The following is a 13767-nucleotide window of genomic DNA, read 5'->3' as shown; positions in this document are numbered from 1 at the left end:
GCCTAGCACTAAGTTAAGGGGTCCTTATTACAGTGTAATTACTCTAGCAAGTATTGTAGTTAATTGTAATAATAGTTACACTGTAACAACAACATGTAACTGGTGGTAATTGCTGTACGTAATTACAGAGGTGTGACAACAAATGGCTCGTTTCCGTGCTTGTTACAAGTGTCCACTACATTCACCAATATAGTGTTTAGTTTCTTCTGCACTGTATCCGATTCAGTGATAACTGTCACAAGGTTGCAATCTCATGCGACAGATGCGCCGGGTGTTTGAGATTACAAAGATTAGAGGAGGTTCTAATTACCTACCCGTGAATGCGTACTCGTTAAAATCTCCACTCAATGGTGTTGCTCGCACTGGCCTCCAACTGGGTTACCTTGGTTTATAGAAACAGACCTCACTGACTGAGGGGTCTACCATACGGGTGTCATCTCAGATTATAATAATCATTTGAAAAAAAAGACTTATAATAAATATGTACCTTGTCCAATTATGACAACCTGAACCTCCTTGCCATCCAAATGAAATGATAGATTCATAAACACACCACAGAGTACAATGTAATTACTAGGTTAAGCTAGTTAAAATGAAGTGTATCTTGAGGGGTACTTGTAGTTGTAATCAATGTGTACTTATACAGTACATTACCCATCCTGACAACCTGGCGCTAAATTTAGAAGCTTCTGGAAGCACCATCCAAGCAAGAAAATAAACACACCACAGACTACATGTAAATGTGAGTATAAGTACAATGTAATTAATAGGCGTTACACAGAATTTAGTTTAGTTAAAATGATCGTATTTCTATGTAATGTATTTCTATGTGATTACTTATTACTCATTACCAAGGAAAATACCTACAAAAAAAGATGAACTTACACCTTATATTTCTCACAAAATAATATTTTTTATTCTTAATGAACTGATTTATTAATTATATTAATTATATTAAACAAAGATATAGGCCTAGTCAATAACATAAATCTGTAGCCTACAGATTTGGTGAGTAACTCTGAATGATCGGCTATGAGAAGCCAACTGACATTTACTCCTGAGGTGCTGACCTGTTGCACCCTCGACAACCACTGCGATTATTAGAATCTGACCCTGCTGGTCACCTATGAACTTTTGAACATCATGGCCATGTACTGCTGAGGGGAGAACGGCTCAAAATAATGGCCAAAAAGGAAGCAAATGGACAAGCATCGAACACCTGTAATCCCATGTGTTTAATATATTTGATACCATTTCCACTGAGTCCACTCACTCCAGTCATTACCACGAGCCCCGTCCTCCCAAATTAAGGTGCCACCAACCTCCTGTGCTGTATGTTTTCCCATCAGGTAGAAGCTAGAAGACTGATGCCGATACAACAGCGCCCCCTGTCTTCTGCAGCAGACCATTGCAGGCTGCCATTATGGTCACGTGATAACAACACTGTCGTCAATGTAGAAACCGTCACCTCGGATTTATTACTAGGGAGATAAAAACTATTCTCCACATTGATAGCTAGTTTACTGTATTACACGATGTATTAGATATACCAGAAATTTGTAAATGTTCTTACTTTACGTTTTTTATTTATTTATTTAAAATAAAATAAAAACATTTGGTTGAAAAAGCCAGGCGTTTTAATCAACAAGAGAGTTTAGCTAACGTTAAACCTTCTGTAATTCACCATGGATCAATATAGTATTTTGGGTAGAATAGGAGAAGGAGCCCATGGCATTGTTTTCAAAGCAAAACATATCGAGGTATGAATTCAAATCTGTTTATTTTGACTTATTAACTCAGCTAGATAACTAACCTTCGATGTCTACTGTAGATAGTCAGCTCTTCTTTGGCTGGGTGGGTATCATTTTTGGAAATATTCCCGAACAGGAATATATATATATTTTTAAAAAACATGTAAATAACTTTGTAAACATTAAGAGTAAGCTAGTTGATGCCTAGTTATTAAATGATATACCCACCCTGTTTGGCAAGCAGACAGTCAAGTAATATAACATTTTCAAGCAGTGTTTTTACTACGTTATGCTCTTTTCTGTTGTCATTTAGACTGGAGAGACTGTGGCTCTGAAGAAAGTAGCTCTGAGAAAGTTGGAGGATGGGATCCCCAACCAAGCCCTCAGAGAGATCAAGGCTTTACAGGAGATTGAAGACAACCAATATGTGAGTTATCCCGAGCGGTCTTAGGCACTACATCTCAATGCAAGAGGCGTCACTACAGTCCCCGGTTCGAATCCAGGCTATATCACATCCGGCCGTGATTGGGAGTCCCATAGGGCGGCGCACAATTGGCCCAGCGTCATTCGGGTTTGGCCGGAGTAGGCCGTCATTATAAATAAGAATTTGTTCTGAACTGACTTGCCTAGATAAATAAAGGTTACATTTAAAAATATATATATATAATTGATATAGCCTAACCCTCAGAATGTTGCCCAAGTTTATTTTGTAATTGCACTTGTACACCCCCTCAGACGGATAACAAGCCACCGCTATCCGTGAGGTTGCACACGGCTACTCTTGAGAAACACTTTCCTTCCATCCCCATGTGTCGTAGGTGGTGAAGCTCAAGAACGTGTTTCCCCATGGTACAGGGTTCGTCTTGGTGTTTGAGTACATGCTCTCTGACCTCTCTGAGGTCATCAGGAACTCTCAGAGGCCTCTCACCGAGGCACATGTCAAAGGTTACATGATGATGCTGCTGAAAGGGGTTGCCTTCTGCCACGAGAACTCCATCATGCACAGAGTGAGACACACACACACACACACACACACACACACACACACACACACACACACACACACACACACACACACACACACACACACACACACACACACACACACACACACACACACACACACACACAATGTGACGTCACTCACGTCCTTATAACACACACACAATGTCACTCACGTCCTTATAACACACACACAATGTCACTCACGTCCTTATAACACACACACACACACACACACACACACACAACGTGACGTCACTCACGTCCTTGTAACACACACACAATGTCACTCACGTCCTTATAACACACACACACACACAATGTGACGTCACTCACGTCCTTATAACACACACACACACACAATGTGACGTCACTCACGTCCTTATAACACACACACACACACACACACACACAATGTGACGTCACTCACGTCCTTATAACACACACACACACACACACACACACACACACACACACACACACACACACACACACACACACACACACACACACACACACACACACACACACACACACACACACACACACACACACACACACACACACGTGACGTCACTCACGTCCTTATAACACACACACACACACACACAATGTGACGTCACTCACGTCCTTATAACACACACATTGTGTCTGCGTGGTTCCCTGGTTATAAGCTATATCATAAGGTGTTGTGTGTTTCTCTCTCTGCAGGATCTGAAACCAGCCAACCTGCTCATCAGCTCTACAGGTCATCTGAAGATAGCAGACTTTGGCCTGGCCAGACTTTTCAACAACGACGGAGAGCATCTCTACAGCCATCAGGTGGCCACCAGGTACCCTGCATACCAAAACAAACCGGTTTGCCCCGTTCACTGCATACCAAAACAAACCGGTTTGCCCCGTTCACTGCATACCAAAACAAACCGGTTTGCCCCGTTCACTGCATACCAAAACAAACCGGTTTGCCCCGTTCACTGCATACCAATACAAACCGGTTTGCCCGTTCACTGCATACCAAAACAAACCGGTTTGCCCGTTCACTGCATACCAATACAGACCGGTTTGCCCCGTTCACTGCATACCAATACAGACCGGTTTGCCCGTTCATATACCAAAACAAACCGGTTTGCCCGTTCACTGCATACCAAAACAAACCATACCAAAACAAACCGTTTGCCCGTTCACTGCAGGCTTGCCCCGTTCACTGCATACCAAAACAACCCGGTTTGCCCCGTTCACTGCAGGCTTACATGGGGCTGTGATCCTTTTTTTTTTTTTTTCACTAATTGGACTTCTGACCAATAACATCAGTACTTATCACATCATCGTCTTTTTCACAGCTGATCTGATTGGTCAAAATATAAATAGGTAAAAAAAAAATAATTAAAGATCAGAATTGGGCTGCCTGTGTAAACACGTCTTAGCTGAGGAAATCATGACTTACTTACGCCACCGACGCCTCCCCTCCATCGCACTCTGTTCAGAGCAGTCTTCTCCAGCTCGTCCACCCCATGTGGGTATTAATAGGAGCCAATCATGATCACGCTCTGTATGTTTTCAGGTGGTATCGAGCACCAGAACTGCTCTATGGGGCAAGAAAATACGACGAAGGTGTAGATCTCTGGTAAGAGGATTCCGTTTATCCTGTCGCTGATTGATTCATTAATTGATTAATGAATCAATCAATCAAACAGATGAATTGATTAGATGCTTTCAGTTGATATCGAATCCTATAATAATATATATATATATATTATAATAACAGGTCAGTGATAATGTGTAAAGAGGCATTTGTTATCTACTGTATACAACAGTAGAGCAGATGGCAGTATACAACAGTAGAGCAGATGGCAGTAATGATAAGGTGTTTCCTGTAGAGCAGATGGCTGTATACAACAGTAGAGCAGATGGCTGTATACAACAGTAGAGCAGATGGCTGTATACAACAGTAGAGCAGATGGCTGTATACAACAGTAGAGCAGATGGCTGTATACAACAGTAGAGCAGATGGCTGTATACAACAGTAGAGCAGATGGCAGTAATGATAAGGTGTTTCCTGTAGAGCAGATGGCTGTATACAACAGTAGAGCAGATGGCTGTATACAACAGTAGAGCAGATGGCTGTATACAACAGTAGAGCAGATGGCAGTAATGATAAGGTGTTTCCTGTAGAGCAGATGGCTGTAATGATAAGGTGTTTCCTGTAGAGCAGATGGCTGTAATGATAAGGTGTTTCCGGTAGAGCAGATGGCTGTAATGATAAGGTGTTTCCTGTAGAGCAGATGGCTGTAATGATAAGGTGTTTCCTGTAGAGCAGATGGCTGTAATGATAAGGTGTTTCCGGTAGAGCAGATGGCTGTAATGATAAGGTGTTTCCTGTAGAGCAGATGGCTGTAATGATAAGGTGTTTCCTGTAGAGCAGATAGCAGTAATGATAAGGTGTTTCCTGTAGAGCAGATGGCTGTAATGATAAGGTGTTTCCTGTAGAGCAGATGGCTGTAATGATAAGGTGTTTCCTGTAGAGCAGATGGCTGTAATGATAAGGTGTTTCCTGTAGAGCAGATAGCAGTAATGATAAGGTGTTTCCTGTAGAGCAGATGGCTGTAATGATAAGGTGTTTCCTGTAGAGCAGATAGCAGTAATGATAAGGTGTTTCCTGTAGAGCAGATGGCTGTAATGATAAGGTGTTTCCTGTAGAGCAGATAGCAGTAATGATAAGGTGTTTCCTGTAGAGCAGATGGCTGTAATGATAAGGTGTTTCCTGTAGAGCAGATGGCTGTAATGATAAGGTGTTTCCTGTAGAGCAGATGGCTGTAATGATAAGGTGTTTCCTGTAGAGCAGATGGCTGTAATGATAAGGTGTTTCCGGTAGAGCAGATGGCTGTAATGATAAGGTGTTTCCTGTAGAGCAGATAGCAGTAATGATAAGGTGTTTCCTGTAGAGCAGATAGCAGTAATGATAAGGTGTTTCCGGTAGAGCAGATGGCTGTAATGATAAGGTGTTTCCTGTAGAGCAGATAGCAGTAATGATAAGGTGTTTCCTGTAGAGCAGATGGCAGTAATGATAAGGTGTTTCCTGTAGAGTAGATAGCAGTAATGATAAGGTGTTTCCGGTAGAGCAGATGGCTGTAATGATAAGGTGTTTCCTGTAGAGCAGATGGCAGTAATGATAAGGTGTTTCCTGTAGAGCAGATAGCAGTAATGATAAGGTGTTTCCGGTAGAGCAGATGGCTGTAATGATAAGGTGTTTCCTGTAGAGCAGATAGCAGTAATGATAAGGTGTTTCCTGTAGAGCAGATGGCAGTAATGATAAGGTGTTTCCTGTAGAGTAGATAGCAGTAATGATAAGGTGTTTCCTGTAGAGCAGATGGCAGTAATGATAAGGTGTTTCCTGTAGAGCAGATAGCAGTAATGATAAGGTGTTTCCTGTAGAGCAGATAGCAGTAATGATAAGGTGTTTCCTGTAGAGCAGATAGCAGTAATGATAAGGTGTTTCCTGTAGAGCAGATAGCAGTAATGATAAGGTGTTTCCTGTAGAGCAGATGGCAGTAATGATAAGGTGTTTCCTGTAGAGCAGATAGCAGTAATGATAAGGTGTTTCCTGTAGAGCAGATAGCAGTAATGATAAGGTGTTTCCGGTAGAGCAGATGGCTGTAATGATAAGTTGTTTCCTGTAGAGCAGATAGCAGTAATGATAAGGTGTTTCCGGTAGAGCAGATGGCTGTAATGATAAGGTGTTTCCTGTAGAGCAGATAGCAGTAATGATAAGGTGTTTCCTGTAGAGCAGATGGCTGTAATGATAAGGTGTTTCCTGTAGAGCAGATAGCAGTAATGATAAGGTGTTTCCTGTAGAGCAGATGGCTGTAATGATAAGGTGTTTCCTGTAGAGCAGATGGCAGTAATGATAAGGTGTTCCGGTAGAGCAGATGGCTGTAATGATAAGGTGTTCCGGTAGAGCACATAGCTGTGGTTTAGATGCTTAACCCCAATCCTCTTCTGTCTGTTCTGTGCATCCACAGGGCAGTGGGATGTATCTAACCCCAGTCTCTACTGATATATCTAACCCCAGTCTCTACTGATGTATCTAACCCCAGTCTCTACTGATGTATCTAACCCCAGTCTCTACTGATGTATCTAACCCCAGTCTCTACTGATATATCTAACCCCAGTCTCTCCTGTCCACAGGGCAGTGGGATGTATCTAACCCCAGTCTCTCCTGATGTTTCTAACCCCAGTCTCTCCTGATGTTTCTAACCCCAGTCTCTCCTGATGTTTCTAACCCCAGTCTCTCCTGATGTTTCTAACCCCAGTCTCTACTGATATATCTAACCCCAGTCTCTCCTGTCCACAGGGCAGTGGGATGTATCTAACCCCAGTCTCTCCTGATGTTTCTAACCCCAGTCTCTACTGATATATCTAACCCCAGTCTCTCCTGATGTTTCTAACCCCAGTCTCTACTGATGTATCTAACCCCAGTCTCTACTGATGTATCTAACCCCAGTCTCTCCTGATGTATCTAACCCCAGTCTCTCCTGATATATCTAACCCCAGTCTCTCCTGATATATCTAACCCCAGTCTCTCCTGTCCATAGGGCAGTGGGATGTATCTTTGGGGAACTTCTGAATAACTCCCCTCTGTTCCCTGGAGAGAATGACATAGAACAGTTGTGCTGTGTTCTCCGAGTCCTGGGGACACCTGACCAGCGCATGTGGCCAGTGAGACTGCTCTCTGTCCATCTGCTCTCTGTCCATCTGCTCTCTGTCCATCTGCTCTCTGTCCATCTGTCCATCTGCTCTCTGTCCATCTGCTCTCTGTCCATCTGTCCATCTGCTCTCTGTCCATCTGTCCATCTGCTCTCTGTCCATCTGCTCTCTGTCCATCTGCTCTCTGTCCATCTGCTCTCTGTCCATCTGCTCTCTGTCCATCTGCTCTCTGTTCATCTGCTCTCTGTCCATCTGCTCTCTGTTCATCTGCTCTCTGTCCATCTGCTCTCTGTCCATCTGTCCATCTGCTCTCTGTCCATCTGCTCTCTGTCCATCCGCTCTCTGTCCATCTGTCCATCTGCTCTCTGTCCATCTGCTCTCTGTCCATCTGCTCTCTGTCCATCTGCTCTCTGTCCATCTGCTCTCTGTCCATCTGCTCTCTGTCCATCTGCTCTCTGTCCATCTGCTCTCTGTCCATCTGCTCTCTGTTCATCTGCTCTCTGTCCATCTGCTCTCTGTCCATCTGCTCTCTGTCCATCTGCTCTCTGTCCATCTGCTCTCTGTCCATCTGCTCTCTGTCCATCTGCTCAGGGATACACTCCAACACTCAGATATCATTTACAAACAAACAATTTGTGTTTAGTGAGTCCTCCAGATCAGAGGCAGTAGGGATGACCAGGGATGTTCTCTGTTTAGTGAGTCCATCAGAGTCAGTAGGGATGACCAGGGATATTCTCTGTTTAGTGAGTCCTCCATATCAGAGGCAGTAGGGATGACCAGGGATGTTCTCTGTTTAGTGAGTCCATCAGAGTCAGTAGGGATGACCAGGGATGTTCTCTGTTTAGTGATTCCTCCATATCAGAGGCAGTAGGGATGACCAGGGATGTTCTCTGTTTAGTGAGTCCACCAGATCAGAGGCAGTAGGGATGACCAGGGATGTTCTCTGTTTAGTGATTCCTCCATATCAGAGGCAGTAGGGATGACCAGGGATATTCTCTGTTTAGTGAGTCCTCCAGATCAGAGGCAGTAGAGATGACCAGGGATGTTCTCTGTTTAGTGAGTCCACCAGATCAGAATATCTGACCACTGTGACTGACCCTAAATGAAGGAAAGCTTTGACTAGTGTTAGGTTCTAATTTTTCCAGAGTAAAAAACTCACGGACACTAGAGAAGCTTAACCAAGTTCAATTCTTCCCAGCTGTAATTCAGACAACCAATACATTTCTTACCATCGCAGGTATATACAGTGGGGCAAAAAAGTATTTAGTCAGCCACCAATTGTGCAAGTTCTCCCACTTTAAAAGATGAGAGAGGACTGTAATTTTCATCATAGGTACACTTCAACTATGACAGACAAAATGAGACAGAAAAAATCCAGAAAATCACATTGTAGGATTTTTAATGAATTTATTTGCAAATGATTGTCTCTCTCTCTCTCTGTCTCTCTCTGTCTCTCTTTCTGTCTCTCTCTGTTTCGCTCTGTCTCTCTCTCTCTCTGTTTCTCTCTGTCTCTCTGTCTCTGCAGGAGATCACAGAGCTGCCTGACTACAATAAGATCACTTTTAAGGAGAACCCTGCCATCCCTCTTGAGGAGATAGTACCTGATACCTCACTTCAGGCTGTGGACCTGCTCAACAAGTTCCTGGTCTACCCCTCTAAACAGAGGATCAGCGCCAGACAGGTCAGAAACGGTTCTAGAATAACAGAATAGAACCTCTAAACTGTTCTAGAATAACAGAATAGAAACTCTGAACGGTTCTAGAATAACAGAATAGAACCTCTGAAACTGTTCTAGAATAACAGAATAGAAACTCTGAATGGTTCTAGAATAACAGAATAGAACCTCTGAACGGTTCTAGAATAACAGAATAGAACCTCTGAACGGTTCTAGAATAACAGAATAGAACCTCTGAACGGTTCTAGAATAACAATAGAACCTCTAATACGTTGTATAGAAGGGAAGCGTTTTGTTTGCATTGATTGATATGCTTCAAACTGGTTATCGTCCTCAACTGTCTGCCAGCCCATTATGACAAGATGAGAGCCTGGTTCCAGATCTGTTTGTGTTGTCTTGTCAAACTCCTGTAGTCCATGTCTAGTGCCACAGATCTGGGACGGCCAGGCTAGGAATGAGAGGTTGAAACAGAAGTTCAGTTTGTCTCACACCCACCTCTCTCTCACTCAACTCTCTTTCTCTCTCTGTCGGTCTCTCTCTCTCTCTCAACTCTGTTTCTCTCTCTCAACTCTCTTTCTCTCTCTGTCGGTCTCTCACTCTCTCTCTCAACTCTCTTTCTCTCTCTGTCGGTCTCTCTCTCTCTGTCGGTCTCTCTCTCTCTACTCTCTTTCTCTCTCTGTATCTCTCTCTCTCTCTGTCTGTCTGTCTGTCTGTCTGTCTGTCTCTGTCTGTCTGTCTGTCTCTGTCTCTGTCTGTCTGTCTGTCTGTCTGTCTCTCAACTGTCTCTCTCTCTCTCTCTCTCTCTCTCTCTCTCTCTCTCTCTCTGTCGGTCTCTCTCTCTCTCTCTCTCTCTCTCTCTCTCTCTGTCTCTCTCTCTCTCTCTGTCGGTCTCTCTCTCTCTCTCTCTCTCTCTGTATCTCTCTGTCTCTCTCTCTCTTTCTCTCTCTCTCTCTCTCTCTCTCTCTCTCTCTCTCTCTCTCTCTCTCTCTCTCTCTCTCTCTCTCTCTCTCTCTCTCTCTCTCTCTCTCTCTCTCTCTCTGTCTCTCTCTCTCTCTCTCTCTCTCTCTCTCTCTCTGTCTCTCTCTCTCTCTCTCTCTCTCTCTGTCGGTCTCTCTCTCTCTGTCTCTCTCTCTCTCTCTCTGTCTCTCTCTCTCTCTCTCTCTCTCTGTCTCTCTCTCTCTCTCTCTCTCTCTCTCTCTCTCTCTCTGTCGGTCTCTCTCTCTCTCTCTCTCTCTCTCTCTCTCTCTCTCTCTCTCTCTCTGTCGGTCTCTCTCTCTCTCAGGCCCTGCTCCATCCCTATTTGTTCTCTGAGCCGCTGCCGGCCCACCACTCGGAGCTGCCTATCCCCCAGCACGGAGGAAACATTCCCGTCAGCGACTCCAGCCTCCTGTCGAATTCTCTGTAGATCTGCCCCTCTCAGAGAGCCTGGTGGACCCTGCTTTGGTCCAGGGACATGCCTGGTGTCTATGATTGACTGGCCCACAATGCTTTTCATAGCCTGGTTGAGAGTAGCACTTAGGCTGGTTTAATCAGGTTTTTATGTTTGACTGTCAGAGCCTGGTGGACCCTGCACGGGTACACGGTGTGTATGACTGTTCTTCATGTTCATCCCAGGCTGCTTAAACCAGGGGTGTATTCACTAAGAAAACTAACCGGAACCAACCGGAACCAACCGGGACCAAACGGAACCAAACGGACCAAACGGAACCAAACGGAACCAAACGGAACCAACCGGAACCAAACGGAACCAACCGGAACCAAACGGGACCAACCGGAACCAAACGGGACCAAACGGAACCAAACGGGACCAAACGGAACCAAACGGAACCAAACGGGACCAACCGGAACCAAACGGGACCAAACGGAACCAACCGGGACCAACCGGAACCAAACGGGACCAACCGGAACCAAACGGAACCAACCGGAACCAAACGGACCAACCGGGACCAAACGGGACCAAACAGAATTTGTCCAATAGAAAACACTTGTTCTCGTTGCAAATCGTTTTCCATTGCAAAACTGTTTTTGCAACGGTGTGTGACTAATGAATACATCCCAGAATGTAGCCTGGTGGATCCTGCTCTGGTCTAAGGACCCGCCTATGACCCACTGTTCATCCTCATTTTGAGTCATCCATCCTAGCCTGAGTCCAGATCTGTTTGTGCTGTCTTGCCATCTCCATTTGCTGTCATTGGAAGTTGGGAGTTGGCAAGACAGCACAAACAGATCAGGAACTCAGGCTATGTTAACTGCACCATAGAATATTGGTATTGGTATGTAGATAATGCATGGCTGTGATGTAGAAAGCCATGTCATTTTCTTAATTTGTGTGTTTGTTGTTCTGCAGGTTTCAGTTGCGTGTGTGTGTGTGTGTGTGTGTGTGTGTGTGTGTGTGTGTGTGTGTGTGTGTGTGTGTGTGTGTGTGTGTGTGTGTGTGTGTGTGTGTGTGTGTGTGTGTGTGTGTGTGTGTGTGTGTGTGTGTGTGTGTGTGTGTGTGACAGTATGGACAGCCTAGCTGACTCATGGTGCTCATTGTCGTAGCGTTGACTATCATTAAATATGAAGACTATACATTATCAAATCAATTCTCTGTGTGTCATTTAATTACGCGATTAAACTAATCATGTAACTTTAATTAACTAGGAAGTCGGGGCACCACGGGAAAATGTTTAAAGAGTTTCTATTTTCCGAATGAACTCTTCAGATATTTTCATTTCTTATCGATTACAGTCACTTATTTATCACCCCATCATTCATATTCTGAATGTCACAAACTCTTGGATGTCTGCACGAACCCTCTCATAGATCATGAATCATAAATTGGCTTCATTATTTATTTACTAACTAACTTAATCAATTCACAGAGTTACAGAAACAAACACACACACAGTAGGTACATTGGTTACTGACACGATAGAGAAAGTTCCTAGCGGACCAAACCGACAAAGGAAAGGGGCGGGGACAGGAAAAGAGCGAGAAACTCAAGAGAGGATTCACTGTAATACAGTTGATAACTACAGTCATGAAATGCTAATACTTTTAACACGAATAGCCGATCATTCGAAAATAAATTGAAATGTACGTATTTACGAGTGTATGCCTTTGTTGTCCCTCTCTGCGATCACCGGTCCGTCTGCTGGATAATAGTTCATCAGAGAGTCTCTGGTTTCCTTCCCCAGAAGTGGTTGTACTTGTTGTAATGGATACTTCAGAGTACCATTCGGAAATGTTCTTAGGTCGGATGAGTTTACCAGACTAAAGTATTTAAACAGCTGCAGCCTGAATGATTGTGCCACTTAGCCTCCATTTTGGTGCAGTACAGTGTGCCACTCATCCTCCATTTTGGCCTGCAGTATATTGTGCCACTCATCCTCCATTTTGGTGCAGTATAGTGTGCCACTCATCCTCCATTTTGGTGCAGTACAGTGTGCCACTCATCCTCCATTTTGGTGCAGTACAGTGTGCCACTCATCCTCCATTTTGGCCTGCAGTATAGTGTGCCACTCATCCTCCATTTAGGTGCAGTACAGTGTGCCACTCATCCTCCATTTTGGTGCAGTACAGTGTGCCACTCATCCTCCATTTTGGCCTGCAGTATAGTGTGCCACTCATCCTCCATTTAGGTGCAGTACAGTGTGCCACTCAACCTCCATTTTGGTGCAGTACAGTGTGCCACTCAGCCTCCATTTTGGTGCAGTACAGTGTGCCACTTAGCCTCCATTTTGGTGCAGTACAGTGTGCCACTTAGCCTCCATTTTGGTGCAGTACAGTGTGCCACTTAGCCTCCATTTTGGTGCAGTACAGTGTGCCACTCATCCTCCATTTTAGTGCAGTACAGTGTGCCACTCATCCTCCATTTTAGTGCAGTACAGTGTGCCACCCATCCTCCATTTTAGTGCAGTACAGTGTGCCACTCATCCTCCATTTTGGCCTGCAGTACAGTGTGCCACTCATCCTCCATTTTGGCCTGCAGTACAGTGTGCCACTCAACCTCCATTTTGGTGCAGTACAGTGTGCCACTCATCCTCCATTTTGGTGCAGTATCGTGTGACACAGCCTCCATTTTGGTGCAGTACAGTGTGCCACTCATCCTCCATTTTGGTGCAGTACAGTGTGCCACCCATCCTTCATTTTAGTGCAGTACAGTGTGCCACTCATCCTCCATTTTGGCCTGCAGTACAGTGTGCCACTCATCCTCCATTTTGGCCTGCAGTACAGTGTGCCACTCAACCTCCATTTTGGTGCAGTACAGTGTGCCACTCATCCTCCATTTTGGTGCAGTATCGTGTGACACAGCCTCCATTTTGGTGCAGTACAGTGTGCCACTCATCCTCCATTTTGGTGCAGTACAGTGTGCCACTCATCCTCCATTTTGGTGCAGTACAGTGTGCCACTCATCCTCCATTTTGGTGCAGTACAGTGCGCCACTCATCCTCCATTTTGGACTGCAGTACAGTGTGCCACTCATCCTCCATTTTGGTGCAGTATAGTGTGCCACTCATCCTCCATTGTGGTGCAGTACAGTGTGCCACATCCTCCATTTTGGTGCAGTAGTGTGCCACTCATCCTCCATTTTGGCCTGCAGTACAGTGTGCCACATCCTCCATTTTGGCCTGCAGTACAGTGTGCCATTCA

General features: G+C 44.6%; 1 protein-coding gene across 2 annotated transcripts; it reads left to right on the top strand.

The window, feature by feature from the left end:
- The first annotated feature begins 1432 nt into the window (after positions 1-1432).
- Positions 1433-10881, top strand: cdk20 (cyclin-dependent kinase 20). Of its 2 annotated transcripts, XM_046337976.1 has the most exons (8): positions 1433-1760; positions 2065-2178; positions 2570-2758; positions 3465-3586; positions 4315-4377; positions 7346-7469; positions 8983-9138; positions 10415-10881. In XM_046337976.1, exons 1-8 carry the CDS (start codon positions 1686-1688, stop codon positions 10535-10537), a joined length of 966 nt encoding a protein of 321 aa, XP_046193932.1. In that variant the 5' UTR covers positions 1433-1685; the 3' UTR covers positions 10538-10881. The 2 variants fall into 2 exon arrangements, with proteins under 2 accessions (XP_046193932.1, XP_046193941.1); XM_046337985.1 differs by lacking the exon at positions 4315-4377.
- The last annotated feature ends 2886 nt before the right edge of the window (positions 10882-13767 follow it).

This window comes from Oncorhynchus gorbuscha, linkage group LG03, assembly GCF_021184085.1.
Source record: "Oncorhynchus gorbuscha isolate QuinsamMale2020 ecotype Even-year linkage group LG03, OgorEven_v1.0, whole genome shotgun sequence".
In the NCBI taxonomy this organism is placed as follows: domain Eukaryota; kingdom Metazoa; phylum Chordata; class Actinopteri; order Salmoniformes; family Salmonidae; genus Oncorhynchus; species Oncorhynchus gorbuscha.
The sequence above is the reverse complement of the archived record's forward strand: the minus strand, read 5'-3'. Positions and strand labels throughout refer to the sequence as shown.